At 37.8% G+C, this 21,909-nt stretch overlaps 1 protein-coding gene across 2 annotated transcripts in view; it reads left to right on the forward strand.

The window, feature by feature from the left end:
* Window positions 1-21,909, forward strand: part of Arfgef1 (ADP ribosylation factor guanine nucleotide exchange factor 1) — a 95,320-nt gene that overhangs the window by 54,693 nt on the left and 18,718 nt on the right. For both annotated transcript variants that reach the window (XM_021222418.2, XM_029533233.1), the window contains 11 exons: window positions 673-824; window positions 6,179-6,307; window positions 7,278-7,436; window positions 7,643-7,793; window positions 14,814-14,904; window positions 17,600-17,640; window positions 17,732-17,901; window positions 18,558-18,709; window positions 18,845-19,017; window positions 20,523-20,683; window positions 21,552-21,682. In XM_021222418.2, the coding sequence (XP_021078077.1) occupies window positions 673-824; window positions 6,179-6,307; window positions 7,278-7,436; window positions 7,643-7,793; window positions 14,814-14,904; window positions 17,600-17,640; window positions 17,732-17,901; window positions 18,558-18,709; window positions 18,845-19,017; window positions 20,523-20,683; window positions 21,552-21,682 (1,510 nt within the window). The remainder of the gene's footprint in view (window positions 1-672; window positions 825-6,178; window positions 6,308-7,277; window positions 7,437-7,642; window positions 7,794-14,813; window positions 14,905-17,599; window positions 17,641-17,731; window positions 17,902-18,557; window positions 18,710-18,844; window positions 19,018-20,522; window positions 20,684-21,551; window positions 21,683-21,909) is intronic.

Here is a 21,909-nt window from a genome sequence, read left to right on the forward strand (position 1 = left end):
GAAGGTGCCCAAATTTCTGGAGCCCAAAACAGGGTCTGTCCCAGAAGTTAGGTTGCTTCTGTCTGTCCTGAAGCTGTGTAGCTTCTGTGGTCCACACTCTTGCTAGCGCAGACTGGAGCCCAAGTGAACTGGAGCAAAGATGGCTCTCCTGCCAGCTCAGGCCTTGAGACTCCTCCCTCCCAGGCAGACACCCCTCCTCGGGTGGGAAAGGTGCTGGGTAACTGCGCAGTTCACCCTTTTAAAGTGAAAATTCAAAGGGAGAGTTATCTCAGTGGTGTATCACTTAACTAGCATGAGCCCTTAAGCACAACCACCAATCAGTCAGTAAATAAGCAAAATGAGTAATTCTGTTGGCATTTAGTTTATTTACAGTGTTGTGCAACCATCACCTCTAGCAAAGATTAAAATATGTGGTTACTCCAAAATAAAACCCTGCACTATTAAGTAGTTACTACCCATCCCCTCTGCCTTTGCCCTGGCAAACACCAATCTACTCTTTTTTTCTGGATTTAGCTGTTTTGTATGTTTCACATACGTGAACTCAAACAATATATGATCATTTCTGTTTGGCATCTTAGGAGAATCATTAATTAGTATTAATTACTGGCATTTACTTTTAAAGTGTCATCCTAAGAACTTTCTATTTTTAAATGGTAATATTTGTTATTTCAGATGTAGCCAGTGAAAAGCAAAGACGACTTCTGTATAACTTAGAGATGGAACAGATGGCCAAGACGGCTAAAGCACTCATGGAAGCTGTGAGCCATGTTCAAGCACCTTTTACAAGTGCAACACACTTGGAGCACGTGAGGCCGATGTTTAAGGTTAGAATTACTAGTAACTTTGCTACAGTATATATTTTTACATATTTTTGCTTAGCGTATTTTTTAAGTATAATAATAGGGCCTATTTGATGAACAAGATATTCCCTGGTTATTATTAGAGTTTAGCTAATACAAATTATTTCTGTGTTAAAGGAGGTGAGAGGGGGCTGAAGAGATGGTTCAGTGGTTAAGAGCACTGACTGCTCTTCCAGAGGTCCTGAGTTCAATTCCCAGCAACCACATGGTGGCTCAAAACCATCTGCAATGGGGTCTGATGCCCTCTTCTGGTGTGTCTGAAAAGAGCAATGGTGTACTCATATACATAAAATAAATAAATCTTTAAAAAAAAACAAAGAGGTGAGAGACAGCAGTATGAGGTTTAAGTAATTGGTGGAAGTGTAATTTCAAGAATTAGAATTAGAAAGGTTTGGAGAATGGTCATTAATCCCTTGGCTTGTTTTTTCAGTTATAAATAATTTATTCCTAAATCTTCATTCATTCCAATTTCAAAGTGATCCTAAGGCTCACACTCTCATCAGACCTTCTAGCCCAGAAGTTCCGAAGGTACTGAGTAAAACTAGAGCTATAAGTGTACATTAAGATTAAGAATTAAATGGGAATACCTGCTCTGGAATGTGGTTCATAGACTACTGTCACTTAATTGAATAAAACTATCCCAAAAAGCTATAAATTGTGAGTAACTTCATGGCCACTACTCTTCCATTGTGTCACAATTTTGTGTATGATTTTTTGTGTACTGTAACACAGTCCCTGTAATTTCATATGTGCATCTACACTATTTTGTCTAGAAAACACTCTTCTTAGTTATCCGCCACTTCTGGGTCTTCCTGCTCCTCTTCCATAGGTCCCAATCTTGAGGGAAGGGAGTTGTCATGTAGACATTCCATTTAAAGCAGAGTATTTCAAAGTCTTCTTTGACGCTGCTTGTTATCCAGATGTGGCTCAGTACACTGCAAGAAGCAGCTTCTCTGGTAAAGATTGAGTAATGCACTTATATAATATATAAGTCACCAGGAGTCACTTTGTTGCTGTGTTCATTTATCAGAGTAACGGTAGAAGGTTTCCACCTAAGTCCCATGAACTGTATAGTATCAGGTACTTAGCCTTATTGACAGTATCAGGTGTGCATTCTATCTCATGGAGTTGGCCTTACATCCATTTATCAAAAGTGATTGATTACTCCTGTAACATCCATGCCACTATTGCACCTAGTGAGCATAGCTTGCCAGGCAGGTCATTATTATAGCTGGGCAAGTGATTACTTTTCTCTTTCAGTAGCATATCTAGCAACTTAAAGCTCTATACACTCTAGGCCGTAGAGACAAAACTTCCAGGTGAGCACCAACTAGATTGCTCTTTTTCTGTGACATACATATGTGGTGTCTTCTGTAATAGAGTATTGACTGTCAAGCTGTGAAATGTAAATGTCTTAGGGTTTCTATTGCTATGAGGAAAAACCATGACCAAGGCAACTCTTTAAAGGAAAACATTTAATTGGGGCTGAAACATCTAGTTTCAGAGGTTCAGTCCATTATCATCATGGTAGCATGCAGGCAGACATGGTGCTGGAGAAGTAGAGAGTTCTACATCTTGATCCAAAGGCAGCCAAGAGTAGGGTCTCTTCCAGACTGGGCAAAGCTTGAGCAGTAGGAGACCTCAAAGCCAGCATACACAGTGACACACTTCCTCTAATAAGGCCACATCTCCTCATAGTGCAATTTCCCATGGGCCAAGCATATTCCAACCACTACAGTAATAGTTTTTAGTAGTAGTTACTCGTAGTTTTGGCCATAGCCTGTAATATCAGGGGAGGGAGGGACAGGGGTCCTGTGGGATCACATTGGCCAACAACTCAAAAGATGACACTTGTTCCTGGTGTTTTACTTCATAGCATATGATTTCTAATGGAGTATTATTTCTTCCATTGTTATAGAGACTGTATTTAGGCTCCTTTCACACATGTATATATATTTAAGAAACTTCTATAGTGGATTTCCATATAGCTTTTCGAAGGGCCTTTAGTGCTAGTTATTACCCCTCCACACTTCTGCCTACCCCCTGCCCTGCCACCACCAGCCCCCAATGAATTCTCTATCCTCATTTTCTCTGTAGGACACTGCTCTGTTCCCTGCTCCTTGGAAAATCCCTCCCCACTGGTCCTAACCTCTGTGGGTTGTTTTTCTAAATGAAGCACACATATCTAAAATATAAAACTCACCTGAGACAAAGCATGCAGACATTTTTCTCTGGATCTGGGTTACATCCCTCAGAATGATTCTTTCTAATCCTGTCTGTTTTCCTGCAAAGTTCATGATTTCACTTCTCTTAACAGCTAAATTCTGCTGTGGAAATATACCACATTTTCTTTAGCTGTTTCCAGTCTCTAGCTATTATGAATAGAGAAGCAATGGAAATGAATGAGCAGTGCCTCTGTGGTAAGATGAAGTTTCCTTTGGATATATCCCCAAACATGGTATAGCTGGGTATTGAGCTGTATTGATTGCCAGCTTCCTAAGGAACTGCCATAAAGAGTTCCATAGTGTCGATACAAGTGTGCGTTCCTGCCAGCCATGCGTGAGCATTTCCTTAACCTACATCCTCACCAGCATGAGCTGTCATTTTTATTGATCTTTGCCATTCTGACTGGAGTTAGACAGAATCAATCCCAAAGTAGTTTTAATTTGTGCTTGTCTGGTGGCTAGTGGTGAACAGTTCTTTAAATATTTCTTAGCCATTTGTGTTTTGTTTTTTAAGAATTCTGTGTAGTTTTTTACCCTATATTTCAATTGGATATATTTTTTTGGATGTTCTATTTTTTTTTTTTTTAGTTCTTCATATATTCTAGATACTAACCCTCTGTCAGATAGAAAATTGGTAAAGATATTTTTTCTTTCTCTTTACTGAAATAATGGTGTTCTTTGCTCCACAATCCCCTCCGCCCCCACTTTATTTCATGTGGTCCCAGTTATTAACTGTCAGTCTTAATGTGTCTACTATCAGGGTACTATTCAGAAAGTGTTTTCCTGTGCCAATAATATTGGCACAATATTATTGTTCAAGAATATTTCCTACTGTTTCTTTGTCCAAATCAGAGTATCAGGGTTATGTTGGGGCCCTTGACTGCACATCTTTTAATCCAAGCATTTTGTGAGGTAAGAGAGCATGTTCATATTCCTAACTGTAAAAATATCTTATTCTCCTGGTGTAATTGTCATCTCATCTCCCAGGGCTTATTGCCTCTGTGTGCTAGCCTAGGTCTAGGCCTGGAAGCTTTTAGCCTCCATACAATCTAAGAATATTTTCAGTCTCGAGACTTCCTACTGAATAATAAGCTTATTACCCTTTCTAGCTCTTTCTGAACTCTGACCGGCTGGTCAGGCTCAAAACTCCTATTTAAGCTAACCTGATTCAACCTGGCTTCTCTCAGCTTCTCCTGAATTGTTCTGCTAGGCCTCTTATTAACTTTAGCAATCGGTTCTAATCTTCCGGTTCCTTCTCATTCTCTGGCTTGTTCTGTCTTCACCTGTGTCTAGCTTGTTCTCTCTCTGCCACCTGTCTCTGCACAGCTGCCCCAGGAAAACTGCTTCTTACCTTTTTCTTTCTCTGCTCTCTTAAGTTACCTGGTTTTCTCTGTGAGAGTTGAGCAGATCCTGCTCTGTTAAATCTTTCTCTGACTCATCACTTTTTTTTTTTTTTTACAACTCAATCCCTTTCAAACATGGGTGCTTTCTTCTACAAACTAACTTTACCTTTGTTTTGGGGGATTAAAAGTGTGTACTAAAAGCATGTCTGTATTCCAGCCAGAAGGGTTAAATGTATGTGTTAAGCTGGGCCACACCACAACTAGAAACCACTTTTTTTTTTTAGTAAATAACACAGTCTCAGGGTTCACAGTGTGATCAAACATCCTGCAACACCTAATATCTAGTACAGTTCCTGATTCGTAATTGCTCAATAAGTAAGTATTGGTTGGAAGAAAGGACTTCATAATTTCTAGTTTTTTAAGAGTGTGACTTACGATACTGAGGAATATAATAACATAATATATTCCTGAGAACATTTTTATATATTGCTAAATCTTATTTCAGAAAGATTTATATAATTATATGTAGACAGTAGTTTCACTATCTGCTTAATATTATTTAGGGATAATTTGATAAAGAAATCATTGTCTTGGATTAATCATAATCCTAATGAGAAATGTTTTTCCCATTGACTTAAGAACTATGTGTATTTTCTTAAGCTGTAACACAGTTTTTCAACTTGAAGTATTTTCTCTGTCACAGAATGTGTAATTTATTGCTTTCATGGGATATTTTGTAATCAATAAATACTATGCTTGTTGCTTGCACATCATGACTGAAGCAGCATCTTCAAGTGTTATAGATGCAGAGTGAGGCCTAGGAAGAACCTAGGTACTGTAGCTTGTATGCTGTGTATGGATTTTAAGTTCTTACTTTAAACTTTGTGAACCATAGAAGAAAAGCTTAAAGGAATTGTTTTCCTTAGAACTGCTAAAAGTTTCATTACCCTATTAAAAAATCTCATCATTTCTATAATGCACTGGTAAAATAACATTTTTTTATCTTTATAATTTTATGTACATATTGCTCTGCTGCTCAGTGAACTACTAAAAGCAATGTAATTTAATATCAGGCGCTTGAGTTATGTAGATTTCTGTTCGTTTGTTGTCCGTGGTAAGCAAGTGCTCCACCGTTTAACTACCTTACCAAGTCCTTTACTCTTGGAGACTACATCACAAGCATCTCAGATTGGCCTTGAGCTCACAGTCTTGACTCTACCTCTGAAGTGCTTGGATCACAGATATGGACTAGGGTCTGCTGAGTATAAAATAAGTACTCTTTTCCAAATGTGTAATGAATAGTTGATTGAATATTTTAAAATACTGTCCAACTAGGAATCAAATATTGCTTTATTAATGTAAGTAAATAGACAGGCTGAGTGATATTTGGAAATCAGGCTATGAAAAATATAGGGTAACTTATTGTAAGTAGGAAAATAATTCAGGGGATTGTATTGAAACTAAAGAATCTGGATTATTGTAAAAGTCAGTGCTTGTAAAGAGAAATTAATTTTAAACCATTGATAAGACTTTATACGTGAATGTTAACTATTTCTGTGTTTTCTTTGTTGTGGATAGTTTATACATACTGTTATTAAGATACACCTAAGGTCATTACTGAGTTTATTATTGTTTCCATTTATTTAAGCCCAAGAAACATAATTTTCTTTTTAAGAAAACTTTCTCACTATGCCAAGATGTTCAATTATCACTTGATATGCATGTTATTTTAAATTTTTAATTCTTCTAGTTGGCTTGGACACCTTTTCTGGCTGCATTCAGTGTGGGTCTACAAGACTGTGATGATACTGAAGTAGCCTCTCTTTGCCTAGAAGGGATAAGATGTGCAATCAGAATTGCATGCATTTTCAGCATTCAGGTAACAAAGAATTTTACCTTAATAGCCAGTTTTGAAAATATATACCATCAATATAGTTCAACTCATATCATTTTTCTCTGACTTTCTTAAGAACCAGCTTCAAATTTGTGATAAGTTTAAATAATTTTTAATTTTTAAGAGACTATGATAGAGCAATTCTGTATGATGTTTCTAAACATTGTAAGTATTTATTGTAGATGCCTCTTAAATGTCAGAAGTAGTTATCTTTAAAAGAACCAAGTACTGGGCTGGAGAGATGGCTCAGCGGTTAAGAGCACTGACTGTTCTTCGGAAGGTCCTGAGTTCAAATCCCAGCAACTACATGGTGGCTCACAACCATCCGTAATGAAATCTGATGCCTTCTTCTGGTGTGTCTGAAGACATCTACAATAAATAAATCTTTAAAAAAAAAAAAAAAAAAAAAAAAAGAACCAAGTACCTAATATACTCTCCCTGAAGACAGTCCTTTCAGGGAGTTTATGAAATTTAAGGATGACATTTAGCTAGACTCTTGTATTTCTTAACCCATTTCATATTTCATTGAGAATGTTATGACTTCCTGTATTACAAAATACAGCCTAGCTATAGAAGAAATAATGAACAAATTTATAAATAAGGGTTTTGCTAATATAATTGAAACAAAATTTTCAGTAAACTTATTTTCACTGTATAAATTCATTTATTTACTACTGAAAATCTCATTTTGAATTGTCAGTTCAGATTGTGTGTGTCTAGGATTAAGATGTTTATAACCTTTCTGCCTTACTTCAAGATTATAACAGGTTTTAGTTTTGTGTATAATCCATGACATGTTTGCTAAGATTTACTAAGCGCATAGACATAGACAGTTGGTTTACTAAATTAGAGGCCAGTCAGTGTGCTGTGTTTTCAACCATGTAAATACAATTCTTTCTCCCCTCCCTCCCTCCCTCCCTTCCTCCCTCTCTCTTTTTTTTTTTCTCTCTCTCAGCTGGAAAGAGATGCGTATGTCCAAGCACTAGCCAGATTTACCTTACTTACAGTGAGTTCTGGTATTACTGAAATGAAACAGAAGAATATCGACACAATAAAAACACTCATCACAGTGGCTCACACTGATGGAAATTATTTAGGAAATTCCTGGCATGAGGTAGAAACACTTTTAACTTTGCAACTCAATTTTTAAAATTAGTTGATGCTAAATGTTCTACAGAAATAAGCTTTAATTGTGGGAAATAATTTATTTTAAATAAACAGCTTGCATAATGATTTATAATGTAATATTTTTACATTGTAACTGTATATTTTAAGATACATACTTTTAAAACCTCATTTCTTTTTCTTTCTGTGTTGTAGATCCTGAAGTGCATCAGCCAGTTAGAGCTGGCACAACTTATAGGAACTGGAGTGAAGCCTCGGTACATTTCTGGAACTGTGAGAGGCAGAGAAGGGTCTCTCACTGGGACAAAAGATCAGGCTCCCGATGAATTTGTTGGTCTAGGGCTAGGTGAGAGATTTTAAGTTCCTTTTAGAAAGTGTCAAAACTTTTTTTAACCCCTTTGTCTAACATGTTATAGAGAAAAACAGGATACTAGGAAATTGGTCCTTTTTCACTTGGTCTGGTTTGCAGTATTAAATGCTACTTGGTTTCTTCCTCTGACTATGTAAAGGATACACTTCAATTCACTTGCTTCCAAGACTGGACAAGTAACATGGAGACTGGTATAAGTTAAGAAATGATTGGAGCAAGTAGAGAAATCATTCACACTCATACATTTGAAAGCCGTTGTGAAGGCCCATCCAAACTGTTCTGTCAGGATGGAACCTCTTAACCCAAGCTTTCAGAAGAGCTGGGAGTGGCCAGTAGGACAAAGGAAAGTATTAGCAAAAGTAAATGCCAAAAAAATGAAAGATACTATATTTTTAGTCAAGAATAGAAAGAGTTCAAATGGGGCGGAGAGATGATTCAGTGGTTAAGAGGACCGACTGCTCTTTCAGTGGTCCTGAGTTCAACTCCCAGCAACCACATGGTGGCTCAAGGAAGATGTTTAGACTTAGACTTTGACTTGTGTACTTTTGGGTTTGAGTTCTTCTACATTTCTTCCATGCTTATGTGGACTTTAAGTTCCAAATTTGGTTTCCACCATTGCAAACTAAAGACATGTAATTGCAGGATTATTAGGACCAAATAAGAATGTATGTATGAAGAATGGACTTTAGCACAATGCCTGTTACATTAGAGATTAGGGAGTAAGCATCATCTGACCATCCTTCCCACTCCACATTCAGCTCGTCAGAGCATGACTTGAGGAGCAGTAAGGAGTATGCCAGACACCCAGCAGTGTTTATTTTTTAAGACTTTGTAATATAAATTTATTGTGAATATTCCTATCTTTATCCTTTAGTAATTTCTGTTGTTGTTAGCAGTCCTTAGGAAACCTAAATGGTTAAGAGGGAAGAGAAAGGACTAGGACCATATGTTGATTTCAGTTCGGATTGAGTAAAATTAGTTCCTGGTGGTAGTTAACTAAAATAATCTAACAGTGCAGTCTGGCAGAATGTCTCAGTGATATCATTGCAGAGTGTGAAGCATGAATTTTGGCTGTTGAGTTCAAGTGTATTAGGTTTGGTGGTCCAGCAGTAGAGTTTAGAACTGCCTCAGGAGTGGCATGGGAAACCTGGAAGTCTACTTCTAAACATTAGAGCAATAATTACTGCATAAGATGGCAGAAGATATGGCAAAAGCTGTTTACAGAGAGGTAAATGTGCATCAATGACTGAATAACTGAAAAGTCAGAGCGAATATAGGAAGGCTGAAATGATAGCGCTAGTTGCCAAAGTCAGCTATGGCAAGTAGAACTGCAGGATTCAATTACAGTAGAAATTAAACACCAGTAAAAACTTGGAGCTATACCTTTTAGTCTGGAGAAACAGTGACCCTTGCTAGCACTTAGTACATTTGAAAGTGAATGCGTGTTTGTTTATCATTGTGTTGTAGTGCTACTTAGATTTCAGTGATAAAAGTGACCTAATGGCCGGGCCTGGTGGCGCACGCCTTTAATTCCAGCATGCACTTGGGAGGCAGAGGCAGGCCACTTTCTGAGATTGAGGCCAGCCTGGTCTACAGAGTGAGTTCCAGGACAGCCAGGACTATACAGAGAAACAAATGAACAAACAAAAAGTGACCTAACATTTTCCTTCATAAAAATAATTTACATGAAGATACATCAGACCACCAAAAAAAAAAAAAAACTTGTTGCTAGGCAACTGTAGAAACCAGTAACTCCTCTTATCTTTTAACTAATAACTTTCTCTTAATCTGTATTGATATAATCTCTATTTCAAGGTGTATGATTCTCTTGCCTTCACCCTCCAAGATTATTATGTCTGCTTTTTGTGTGAACTTTTTCCTTTGTCATAGTTTTGTTTTTGTTTTTTAAATTTCCTCTATTCTCCATTCATTTCTGTTCGTCAGGGGATTACTTCTAACTCTGCTTGTGAGAAAACTACTACTGACTTGGGCTTTTTTGAACAGAGGCTTCCCTTTGAGCTGCCTTACTGGTTTCCACCCAGCCTATGTAACAAGTGCTCACCTCTGTCTCGGTGACCACATAGAGCAGATGCTTTGCTGAGCAGAGTGCTTTATTTAGTATTTAACCCGGAAAAGGCTGTATACGTACATAGCTGAGACACTTTAAACTACTATTTTTCTATATTAACTAGCATCTGTTCACCAAACATTCTATGAAACCATATTGACAGTATTGAACAGCATTGACATGAGTCACTGTTCTAGAGGTCCTGAGAACTGGGAGAATGGAATTGATAAACAAGGTGGACTAAAGTCTCATGCGATAGCCAACTTTATTCAGAGCACCAGACATTTTATACCAAGCAATTAAGGTAGGTCGCATGAGTAAGGTTCACATGAGTTCAAGCTGTACACAATCACAAGGACAAGCTGCATGTGGCAAAAACATGAGTTTTTCATAAAAGGGATAATTTAAAACATTTAACTGAATGACAACAGAAAGCAATAATAATTAATCCACACCCCTGGGAGGAACACGAAAATACATTCCAAGAACAATTTCATGTTTTGAATAAACTGAGGTTACAAGACTCTTGTTTTCTTCATGCCTTCTCCCAAGCACTCAGGAGTCTCACACCACTCCATTTCTAGACTGTGTTCTGACAATCAAGCCTTGATGTCCTTGAGATTTCATTCCAAAGCCCATTGAGATACCTAAGTCCTGGATATTCAAGTTCCTTACATAAAGAGTATAGTATATCCCTACAGCCAACACACACCCTGCAGTACACTTTAAATCATCTCTGGATGGCTTATAATATCAAATAGAAAGCAAACTATGCAAATAGTTACACATGAGTAGAAATAACCATTTTATAAGTATAGTACAGGGACAATTTTTGAAATTTGAGTAGGCCTCCGGTACACATTGTTTGAAAATTCAGTGGCTTTGCCACACAAGTCTTTTTTTTTTTTTTTTTTTTTTTTTTTTTTGGTTTTTCGAGACAGGGTTTCTCTGTATAGCTCTGGCTGTCCTGGAACTCACTTGGTAGACCAGGCTAGCCTCGAACTCAGAAATCCGCCTGCCTCTGCCTCCAGAGTGCTGGGATTAAAGGCCTGCGCCACCAGGCCCGGCTGCCACACAAGTCTTATGAGAATACATTCAGCATTTATTTTTCTTAGCGTAAATATAAGTAATTTGATAAAATGGAAATTGTCTGTTGCTACTATACTATCACATAGCTCTGTGAAAGATGTTACATGTTGGTTAAATAGCTTGGGTTTCTTTTTATACATTCTTTGTTTTCTTTAATTATTTTAAAGATGTATTTTTATTTCACAAGCATTGATATTTTACCTACATGTGTATATATGTGAGGGTGTTAAATCTCCTAGAACTAGAGTTACAGGTAGCTATGAGCTTCCATGTGGGTGCTGGGAGTTGAACCCAGGTCCTCTGGAAGAAGAGCCCATGCTCCCAAACCAAGCCATCTCTCCAGCTCCTCCTTTAATTATTTTTATAAATTATTTGATAAATTTTTATCACATTAAGTATAAAAAGTTTAAAAACTCTGTAGAATGTGTATTTCAGTTGATGCACAACTCAAGTTTTGTGATGACTGGTACTCCATCCTCTGACACTGTTTTCTTCCTTCAGTTCCTACTTGCTGTATATGTTAGATGCTCTTTGGAACTGCTCCCCACCACCTCAGTTACTCTAGTCATTTACTTCATGCCTTCGTCCTTGATTTCTAGTGTTAGAGAGACTGTCAGCTTATCTCGCCTATCTCTTCCTATTTCAGTATGCTACCCAGTTACTTCCTGGGGAAGCTGTGGAGCATGACAGTCTTTAAAAGGACAAGTGATTCTGTGTCCTAAATGACTGCATTGCTGGGTGGCTGGAACATCCCTGTAATAGTAGCACTTGGGAAACCAGAGTGCTGCACAGTGAGAGTCTTCTCAAGAAAAAAAAAAAAGAAAAGTAGTTCATTAAATGTGACAGTCATTCTAAAAATGAAGCTCACTTGGTGGAGTGCTTGCCTGCATTTGTAAGGCCCTGCATTTGTCACAATCTTAACACCTTTAGACTCCATTTCTAGTTTCTTTAGAGATTGTTTGGAGGTTTTAGTGGGAAGCAGATATTCATATATTTTTTAATCAAAAAGCTGTCTTTCTCTATGGGGGAAAAGTCATCCTTCTGACCTGAGCACATGGCTACTGGGAGGGTATGCTCTGAGCCTAATAATCAACTCTGGTGATGAGTGGGTGGCAGATGTCACTGCTGGTCACCTCATATTCCCTAGTGTCATTACAACTCCATCTCCTGTTCTTTTTCCCATTCCTATGCTTTCTGCTCAGTTTTTTATTATCACACAGAGTAGGTTAAAGTGTGACAGGATCACATGTTTCCTCCCATTACTTTAACTATCTTCTTGATGCTTTTCCACCATCTTCCTTTTCTATATATTTAGCTTTCCAAGTGTAGCATCAGTTAATATTTCATCATATCTAAAGAGTTACCATGAGATATTCTCTTATTTATCAGCATTAGCCTTGTTAACAAACATATATAGTCTATTTCAGCTATTGAGTAACCTTTACATTGTATTGAAACTTACTGTGTATCTTTCTCTGCTGGTAAATTAAATAAGTGTAATCCTGTCTTTTGTATACTGCTGAGTTCCTACAATAGAATTTGAACTCACTGGCTTAAATGTCGTCTGCTGTCTTTTCATTCAGAAGAGAATTTAATATTTGGTCAATAGGATTAACAAGTATTCATTAGGTACCTACTTTGGGTTTAATATTGATTAGGGTAAGAATATATGAAAAATGTTTATGACTTGATTCTTAACTTTCAGAGAATTTTTAGTCCGGGTGAGAAGGCAATATTTAGACTGTGTGAATAGTTGTAGTGTGAATAATACTTCGCTGAGTCAGATAAATGAGGACAACTGAGTCATTAGACGCTCATGTTGTGTACTATGATTGACCCCACATGAATAAAGACATACACTGATTAAAATGTTAAAGAGGAGTACTTAAATGGCAGGGGGAAGAATTTCTACCCCAACATAGTAAATAAAAGGAAGGCCTCAGTTTAGAAGTGTTGGTCTTGTAAGTGAAGAAAAGATTGTAGAGAGAAATAAGCCTGGGAACTTTAAGCAATCTAGGACTGAGACTTCTAAGACCCTAAACTATGGAAAGAATGGAAATACATAGATAAAGTGAAAAACAGATCTAAAGATCTCAATGTAAAATGAAAAATAAGCTACATACCTTTGTATTCCAAGAAGGAAAAACCAAGGCACTGTCACAACAAGTCAAGCAAAACCAAACCCTAACAGTCTGAGTAACTCAGTATCCACTGTGGGCTTCACTCAAATCTTCTGGGTTCCTAAGGGCTTGGACGGTCTGTGTGGTTCAGAGCACATGCAACTTGTCGTAGACTCAGGCTGGCTGCACTCCACAGCTGCTGCTGTCCTTGGCAGCCATTTCATGATACTGGCATCTCCACAAATGCCAAGTCTCTGCTGCAAAAGGTCTGCATAGAGCACTCTTGGGCAGTTTTCTCTAACTCTGCCACATAGCCACACCTCACTATGACACCTCCAAGAGTGCGGCTTCTGTGTCAGCTGAGGCTGAACTCTCTGCCATCAATGGCTTCCCTGCTCTCTGAGTGCCAAGTCTCAGCTGTTCTTCATGAGTCCTTCATGCCTTACGACAGGTACCACGTGGGAGACTCTTCTATGTTACCAAGTTGAGCTGCCAGCATAGCATACAGCTTTAGTTTCCTCTGGAACACAGTAGCTCTGTATGCCGACTGTGTTGAAATACTTCCTAGAAGATTGTTCATTAATGATGCTGGTCTGGTATCAATTGTCCCCATCTTCAGCTCCAGACAACTCAGATTCTTGATACAAACTATCACACAAACAGTCCAGCAGAGTCTGAAGTGGCCCCTCAAACTAACCTGTAAACCTTCACAAGCCAGACCCACATCATTTATACTATTTTCATCATTATTCTTAGTTTCTACAACAGCTTGGTAAAGCTTTGAACACCAGTTTACACAATCCTCCCCCCAAACCGCATGACCAAGTCTGTTAAAGTAATACTCCACTTTTGTAACAATTTCTTCCTTAGTTATAGTTTCTATTGCTATTATAAAATACCATGACCAAAAACAACTTTGGGAACATTTTCAAGGAAGTCAGGGCAGGAACTCAAGGAACCTGAAGGCCCAAACATGATGATACAGACGATGTGGAAGATGCCTGGTTACTGGATTGATCCATAGATTATTCAGCTGTGTTCTTATAGTACCCAAGGACCACCAACCCACAGATGACCCCACCCACAGGGAGCTGAGTCCTCCCACATCAACATCCATCAAGAAAATGCAGCATAGGCCAAGCATTTTCCTATGCTGGTCTGGGCATTTTCTCAATTAATAAATGACTCTAGCTGTGTTGAGCTGACATAAAACTAACATATATCGAAGATAATCCTAAACATGGAACAGTTTTGGAAGCAAAAGGAAAAATTCTTATAAATAAGAGAACGTTACACTATACAAAGAATTTTCAGTAAACCCTTGTAAATAAGAGGTTAGAGATAAATAACAGTAATTCTAATGTGACCAACCAAGCAGAAGATAGCAATAAAACTTGTTCATTTCTTAAAGATTAAGGGAAACTTTGTCCAGGACCACTCATTTTGTGATCTAAATTCATAGTACTCTTACTTTGTGTGATCCTTGCAAATGGGTCTTGTAATAATAAACCATGCCTTGCTTATTACGTAGTTTATCATAGTTTATCACACTGAGCACATGTGTCCTTGATTTACACCTGCCATTGGTGCCACCCAATGCATCATTTCTTACAAGGAAAATAACTGACTTTAGAATTGTGTTGTAGAACTTTTCATTGCATTGTTTTCTTGAATTATTTTCTAACTAAAATGGGGTGTGCTCTCTCTTATGTGTGGCAGTTGGAGGAAATGTGGACTGGAAGCAGATAGCCAGTATTCAGGAGTCTATTGGAGAAACCAGCTCTCAAAGTGTTGTAGTTGCTGTAGATAGGTAAGGTATTCACTTTCTCCCCTATTCACTTGAATACTATTTCAACACTGTTTTGCTCCTTGTTAAAAAATTTAAAAAAAAAATATTGTCAAAATAACCTTTAGAAGTAATGTAAGACTTTGTGACATACTATGATTTAGATGATAAAGTACCTTTAATTTTAGTTTCACAAATGTAAAATACAGGAAGGATTTTAATTATATAAAAATGTGTTACAATTAGTACTGGAAATATTAAGAAAATACAATTCTTGATGAAAAACACAAATCATTCTTTATAATAAAGAGAATTATCTTTTTTAAACCCTTGGAAAATAAATTTATCTTTCTGGGTACATGATATAAAATAGCATTATGGATAAAGCAAATAGGTTTGGCTAAAAATTTTCATTTACTTCTTTGGAAAGCTCTTCAAAATTGTCGTATTCTATACATTTCTAGGTAAATGTTCCCAAAATTGGAAACTACTTTCTACAACACTGGCCTTCAACATTTTTTAAACTACTTACATTTGAAGATTTTAGAAATGTACCAGTCTTTACTTGATGGTCTAGATACTCAGGCTAATTCATTGTTTACTTCAGATAAAACTGGGGCCTGGGGAGGTGCTTATGCTCATTCTCACTGCTAGCTAGTTTTGTATTGATGATCACAGTGTTCTGTTTTATCCTTTCATTGATAGAGAAATTCGGGATCTGTCCAGAGCCCTTCTTCCTCTGTACACTTACATAGCTGCATAGTAGCTTCCTATCTTAGTTTAAGTTTCATTGCTGTGAAGAAACACAATGACCAAGGGACAGCATTTAATTGGGGCTGGCTTACAGGTTCAGAGATTCAGTCCATTATCATGGCAGGAAGCATAGTAGTGTGCAGGCAGGCATGGTGCTGGAGAAGGAGCTGAGAGTTCTACATCTTGATCAGAAGGCAGTCAGAAGACTGGCTTCCACTTGGTTAGGAGGAGGGTCTCATTACCCACCCCCACAGTGACACACTTCCTCCAACAAGATCACACTTCCTAATAGTGCCACTCCCTGGGCCAAACATATTCAAATCACCACACTGCCATTTTTGCTCCCAGGCTATCTCCCATTCAGATGTCTTCTAGAAAGTAATCTTTGTGGTCATTATGAGAATCTATTTAGATACTACAAGAATTAGAGGAATATTGAAGAAGTTAAGGCATGACTATAAATGCCTCCATAGGCTGCTGTGCTCTATACATGGGTAAGTGTTAGTGGAACATGGCAAGAAAGAGAGTAACCCCCTCAGAGGCTACCAAGCCAGTAAGAATTTGAATGCCCTTACCGAGCTTGTGTGTCCTCCTACCAAAATGCCAAATGGTTCTCCAGAACCTCTGGTTGCTGTGGTAGTTCACTCCTTCTCTCATACCTTTGCTCTCCACTCTTTGCTGGCATCACAGTGGCACCATTTCCCTGTGCCTGCAGGGCCTCCATTTTACTACTCTATAGTGTGCCATTTGCTTTTCTTTTTTTTCTTCTTTTCAATTAAATCCTTATTTCTTTAATGTCTTTTCTGTTGTTCCCTTACTTTAATTTTTTACTCTAGTATTTTTTGCTAACCACTTTTTTAAACTCCCTGTCGACCCTCCTCCCAGTTTCCAGCCAGCCCCGTCAAACATTTCTCTTAACCATTCCTCCCTCGGTTCCCCAACTGTCACAGGCCCTTCTCCAGTTTTCCCAATACCAGGAGCTCCAAATCGTAACAACTGTTACTGCCTATCTGCTCAGCTCAGCTTCTCCTGGCTCAACTGTGTCCTAACAATATCTTCTGTACCAACTGCCTTCTCTTCTCACTCTGCTAGCCCCCAACTCCCTGTCATAGCCTCAGCTGGCCTTTTTATAACTTATCCTGTTCTCAGAAATCCAAGAGGCAACCAACACTGAAGGTCATAGAGTCAAGCAGTTCTAATACCTAAGAATTCTTAAAAGGCCACTTGACTAGCAAATAGGGATCCTTTAAAGGGACAGGCCCACAAGATCAGTAACACTAAACTTTGCCTTCTATCAGAATACCTCTAGTTTGAGAGAAATCAGCTGATCATATTTGCATAGTCTAGCAGTTTTTACTTTGGGTGAGATGAGAGCTTTGTACTTTTTCTGTATTTTATGTTTTGGATTCAGTCTAACCATTGGGCTAGAAGGAATGCAATTTTCTTGATTTTTTTTTTCCCATGATTGTTTTTGCCAAGTTTTTAAATTACTTCATTTTACTCAAAAGATCAGTACAGAAGGTCTTAAGCCATTCCTTATCAGGGACCTGATTAACATAAAATTATCAGTAGTGCTTGAAAAGCCTTTCCTGGTAAACCAACTCATTGCTTTTACAATTAATATTTTCTTAACTATTTTAAGAATTAAGTTACAATTTAGTTCTTACACAGTTGTTATTTACAGTGAATATTTTCTTAACCTTAGAACACTGTTAAATGCTTGCCTCATGTTTTGAACTATGTAAATAAGGTTACAGTGTATACTCACAAGAACAGAAAGTAAAAGAGAAATAAACAACTGGGAGAACTCTTGTGTTGATAAGCTATGTTGTGAATAATATTCATTTGGCTGTTTGGTTATCTTAAAACACCTAAGAAATGTTAATACTTCAGGCCATGACTTTTGAGTTGGCATAACAGAAATATGACTTAATAAGGTTTTTAATTATATGTTATTTTTCCCCAGAATATTCACCGGATCCACAAGGCTAGATGGAAATGCTATTGGTGAGTATGCATAGTTATTTGACTCCTAAGCTGTCCTTTTGTCTAAAAAGCTTTAAAGTTAAGATTAAAATACAAATGTATTTTTTTATAGTCGATTTTGTCCGTTGGCTATGTGCTGTGTCTATGGATGAATTGCTTTCTACTACACACCCAAGAATGTTTAGTCTACAAAAAATAGTAGAAATATCATACTATAACATGGGAAGAATAAGACTGCAGTGGTCTCGGATTTGGGAAGTTATTGGAGATCATTTTAATAAGGTATTTGAATAATTATAGTATTTGTTTGCATTTGCAATATTTGTTTTAATTTTCCTAATCATAATATGACTGATTGCTTTCCTTCTAAGCAATTGTTTGTTACAGTTTTTAAAATATATTTAGAAAACCTTTCGGGAATCATGCTACAAACTTATTACCAGCACTTGGGGAAGTTGAGGCAGAACATCTATGAGTTCAAGGCTAGCTTGGGCTGCGTGTGTGTAGCAAGATCCTGTCTCAAAAGGAAGGGCAGGAGAGATGGTTGTTTACAGAGGACTCATGTCCAGTTCCCAGTGTCCACGTCTAGCAGCTCACGACTACCTTTAGTTAAAAATTGTACTTCCAGAGGGGTCCAGTGACAATTCTGCTCTACCACACACATGTACAAATACACACAGAAAACACAATTATACAATCACCTATTTTTTCTTAAGGAAATGCAGAAACTCTTTGAGTTGAATTCTTTTTAGAAATGATTGCTGAAAGTTTTCACAGACTCTTTAAATTACTGTGCTGTGTTTTTCTCATACTTGTGCCTTGTAAAGAACCTAGGATTTGCCTCTGTGCTACTTATTTTGTACTTTATTCTTAAGTCAGAAATGAAAAATTATAGTTTTACCTGTAACATTAGCATCTTGTTCTTGTTGCCCTTCCAGGTTGGTTGTAATCCTAATGAAGATGTAGCCATATTTGCAGTAGACTCCCTGAGGCAGCTATCAATGAAGTTTTTAGAGAAAGGAGAGCTTGCAAACTTCAGATTCCAAAAGGATTTCTTACGACCTTTTGAACATATAATGAAACGAAACAGGTAATACGGTTTTTGAGTTGAATAATATCAGTATTAACTTATTATGTTCTATGCCAAGGGGAAATATAGAAAAAAGAGAAAGAAATGAGTTGAGTTTTATGTGATACATTTTAAGCAATTATATTGATATTTTAGGTCTCCAACAATTCGAGATATGGTTGTACGGTGTATAGCACAAATGGTTAATTCTCAGGCTGCAAATATTCGTTCAGGATGGAAGAACATTTTCTCAGTATTCCATCTAGCTGCATCAGACCAAGATGAAAGCATAGTAGAACTTGCATTTCAGACAACAGGGCACATTGTCAGTAAGTATTCTTTAACTGTTCAAGTGCAAATAGAAAAGTTGGATGTATTTTTTGGCAAATCAGGTGCAGTAAGATTATGACTATAATATGGCTTTAGGTTTACAAATGTTTTTAAAGCTAGAGTGAAAAAAATCACAGTAATTGTTGTAATAGTAGTTTTAGCACAAAAACCAAAGGGAATAAGAGATAGCTTATTCTGAAGCCATTTTGTGTAACTGTGGTCCAGGGGCACAGATATGATTGTTCCAAATTCTATGTTCCAGAATGGAAGCAGTTTCACAGGGTCTTTATAATTTTACAGAGCAAAGAAAGTCATAAATCAACCGAACTTTACAATACAGTGGTGGGTACATCAGAGAGGTAAATCCATTGAGATGGGGGTTCCAAGGTACTATTGATGACATTCTTAGTCATGGATTGGTAGAAGCTAGTGTTCTACTAAGTTAATATCTTCTAAGATTTTTGTTTATTATCACAAAATATTAGTTCAGATATAGAGTAGATCAAAGAAGGGTTGTTCCAGAAATTAAAACTAGTATAAGATAAGTAGTAGTGAACCTATAAAACTTTAATTTGTCTTCAGTACTGACATTCCAGCCTGCCCATCAGTTTCTGCAGACACAGAAACTCCCTCCAGAAGTTTTCTGTTCATAGCCAGGCACAGGTTTTCAGGAATTTTGTTCACAGTAGGAATGGTGGTGGTGGTAGTGGTAATGGTGGTGGTGGTGGTGGTGGTGGTGTTTTTAGCATGTATTGGGTATTACTAGATTGCATGTACTGTCCTTGTATGCATTGTTAAAAACAGGTATCCAGGGGATAGTTAAGCTAAAGTGCACCTATTACTTTATTGTGTTGTATGTTTATAGTGCAAATGAAATAGACACATTTCTGTTACAGGTATCTTTTGCTACCTCCACCTAAGCTCCAGGAACAAACTATGCTACTAGCCCCCACCCAGATTCCCTTGAATCCATGGATAAAAAAACACAGGCACATATTGCTCAATTTCAGCTTGCTTTATCGGTACAGTTGTTGGGCCCTACTGGAGAAGCATGCTCTTATCAGTACTCTTAGCTCCGTACCTCTCTACCTGCCCTTGACTGCAGTTGCTCAGTTACATTTAGTCTTGGTGCAACATTCCAGCTGCCCGCCTGTAAAATTGGCCTGTGACCACTTGGCCCAAGGTCTCACGTGGCTGCTTTGCTTTTCTCTCTCCAAAGCATGGTGATCTCTCTCCTCTCCTCACATCTGTCTCCTGCGGGGACCCAAGCAATTAGAACCCATGGAGAACAGAACCTTAGCATCAGAACCACCCCTACACATTTCCACTTGCCTTACTAGTTAGGATAGGCTAGTTGAGAAGACAGGCTTGGACCCGTTTTTTGTTAGGTGTCAAAGCCCTTGACAACCTGTAAGAAGTATGTACATTTGGAGTTAACGTATTTTGCATACAATTAAAATAATTGAAATATGCCATTATTTCTATTTCTTTTTCTCTGTTTTAGCTCTTGTATTTGAAAAACACTTTCCAGCCACCATTGATTCTTTCCAGGATGCAGTGAAGTGTTTGTCTGAATTCGCATGTAATGCAGCTTTCCCAGACACAAGTATGGAAGCAATCCGACTTATTCGCCATTGTGCAAAATATGTGTCTGATAGACCTCAGGTATACATCATTTAGTAAACAAAATTAATCTAAATATTGAGTACAATCTTAAATCTATATTTGCTTGGGAAGTTAGGGCAGAGGAAGCATGTATTTTGAGCCCAAAATCAGTCTGAACTTGATTCTGAGTTAACATGGCCAGTGACTGTACTTGCCATTTTACTGTAGCTGTCAGGTGTTCTGTGTGTATTTGTTAGTTTAATTTTCATAACACTAAATGGGGCAGGTAATGTTACAGCTTTATTTAGATAAGGAAACAGGTACAGAGAAGTTTTAGAATGTGCCCATAATAGCAAAGCAAGTAAAGGAGAGAGAGAGTTGGAAGTCTGGCCTGTTTCTGAGCATCTTGCCTTGTTGCCTGTCTACTGTGCTTTGCAGCACAAAGCTGTGGGTGAATGTGTACTTAAGCACTGAAATAAAATGCTGGGTTGACAATCTGGCTGCTAATTTTAATTTGAATATCTGAGTCTGTGATGTGTATCTGCTGAGAAGGAGTATGCACACGTGTGTAGGTAGGTCTCTGCTGAGGTCAGAACCGTCTGCACTCCTGGAGCTGGAGTTAACAGGCTACTGTAGACCACCTTACAGGGGTGCTAGGAACCAGACCCAGCTCCATTGCAAGAGTAGGGTATACTCTCAACTGCTGTGCCATTTCTATCTAGCCTTGAAAAGCTAACTTTGTTTTAAGAAAAAAAAAATTAGTCTAAGGCTCTTTACAGACAGTATATAAGTCTTTAGCTTTTTGTAAATTATTATGCATTATTTCTCACTGTGATTGGTAAAGCACTTAGTGTTTTTCCTGAGAAATATTAAATTGACCATGTGAGTATTTAGCTTTGCCTTACTGACTCCTCCTTTTCCTTCAAAGGCTTTCAAGGAGTACACAAGTGATGACATGAGCGTGGCACCTGAAGACAGGGTGTGGGTGAGAGGGTGGTTCCCAATCCTCTTTGAGTTGTCTTGTATCATCAATAGATGCAAATTAGATGTAAGAACCAGGTAACAATCCGTATTTGAACATTTAAGCTTTGTAGGATTTATTTTCATTTTAATTAACTTTTCTTTTGGATACAGACAAGTTTACAGTTAGAGACCAGAAAATTTCTTTTACCAATTGATATTAAGAATTAGTACAGCCAGGCGTGGTGGCGCACGCCTTTAATCCCAGCACTCGGGAGGCAGAGGCAGGCGGATTTCTGAGTTCGAGGCCAGCCTGGTCTACAGAG

This window comes from Mus pahari, chromosome 22, assembly GCF_900095145.1.
Source record: "Mus pahari chromosome 22, PAHARI_EIJ_v1.1, whole genome shotgun sequence".
Classification (NCBI taxonomy): Eukaryota; Metazoa; Chordata; class Mammalia; order Rodentia; family Muridae; genus Mus; species Mus pahari.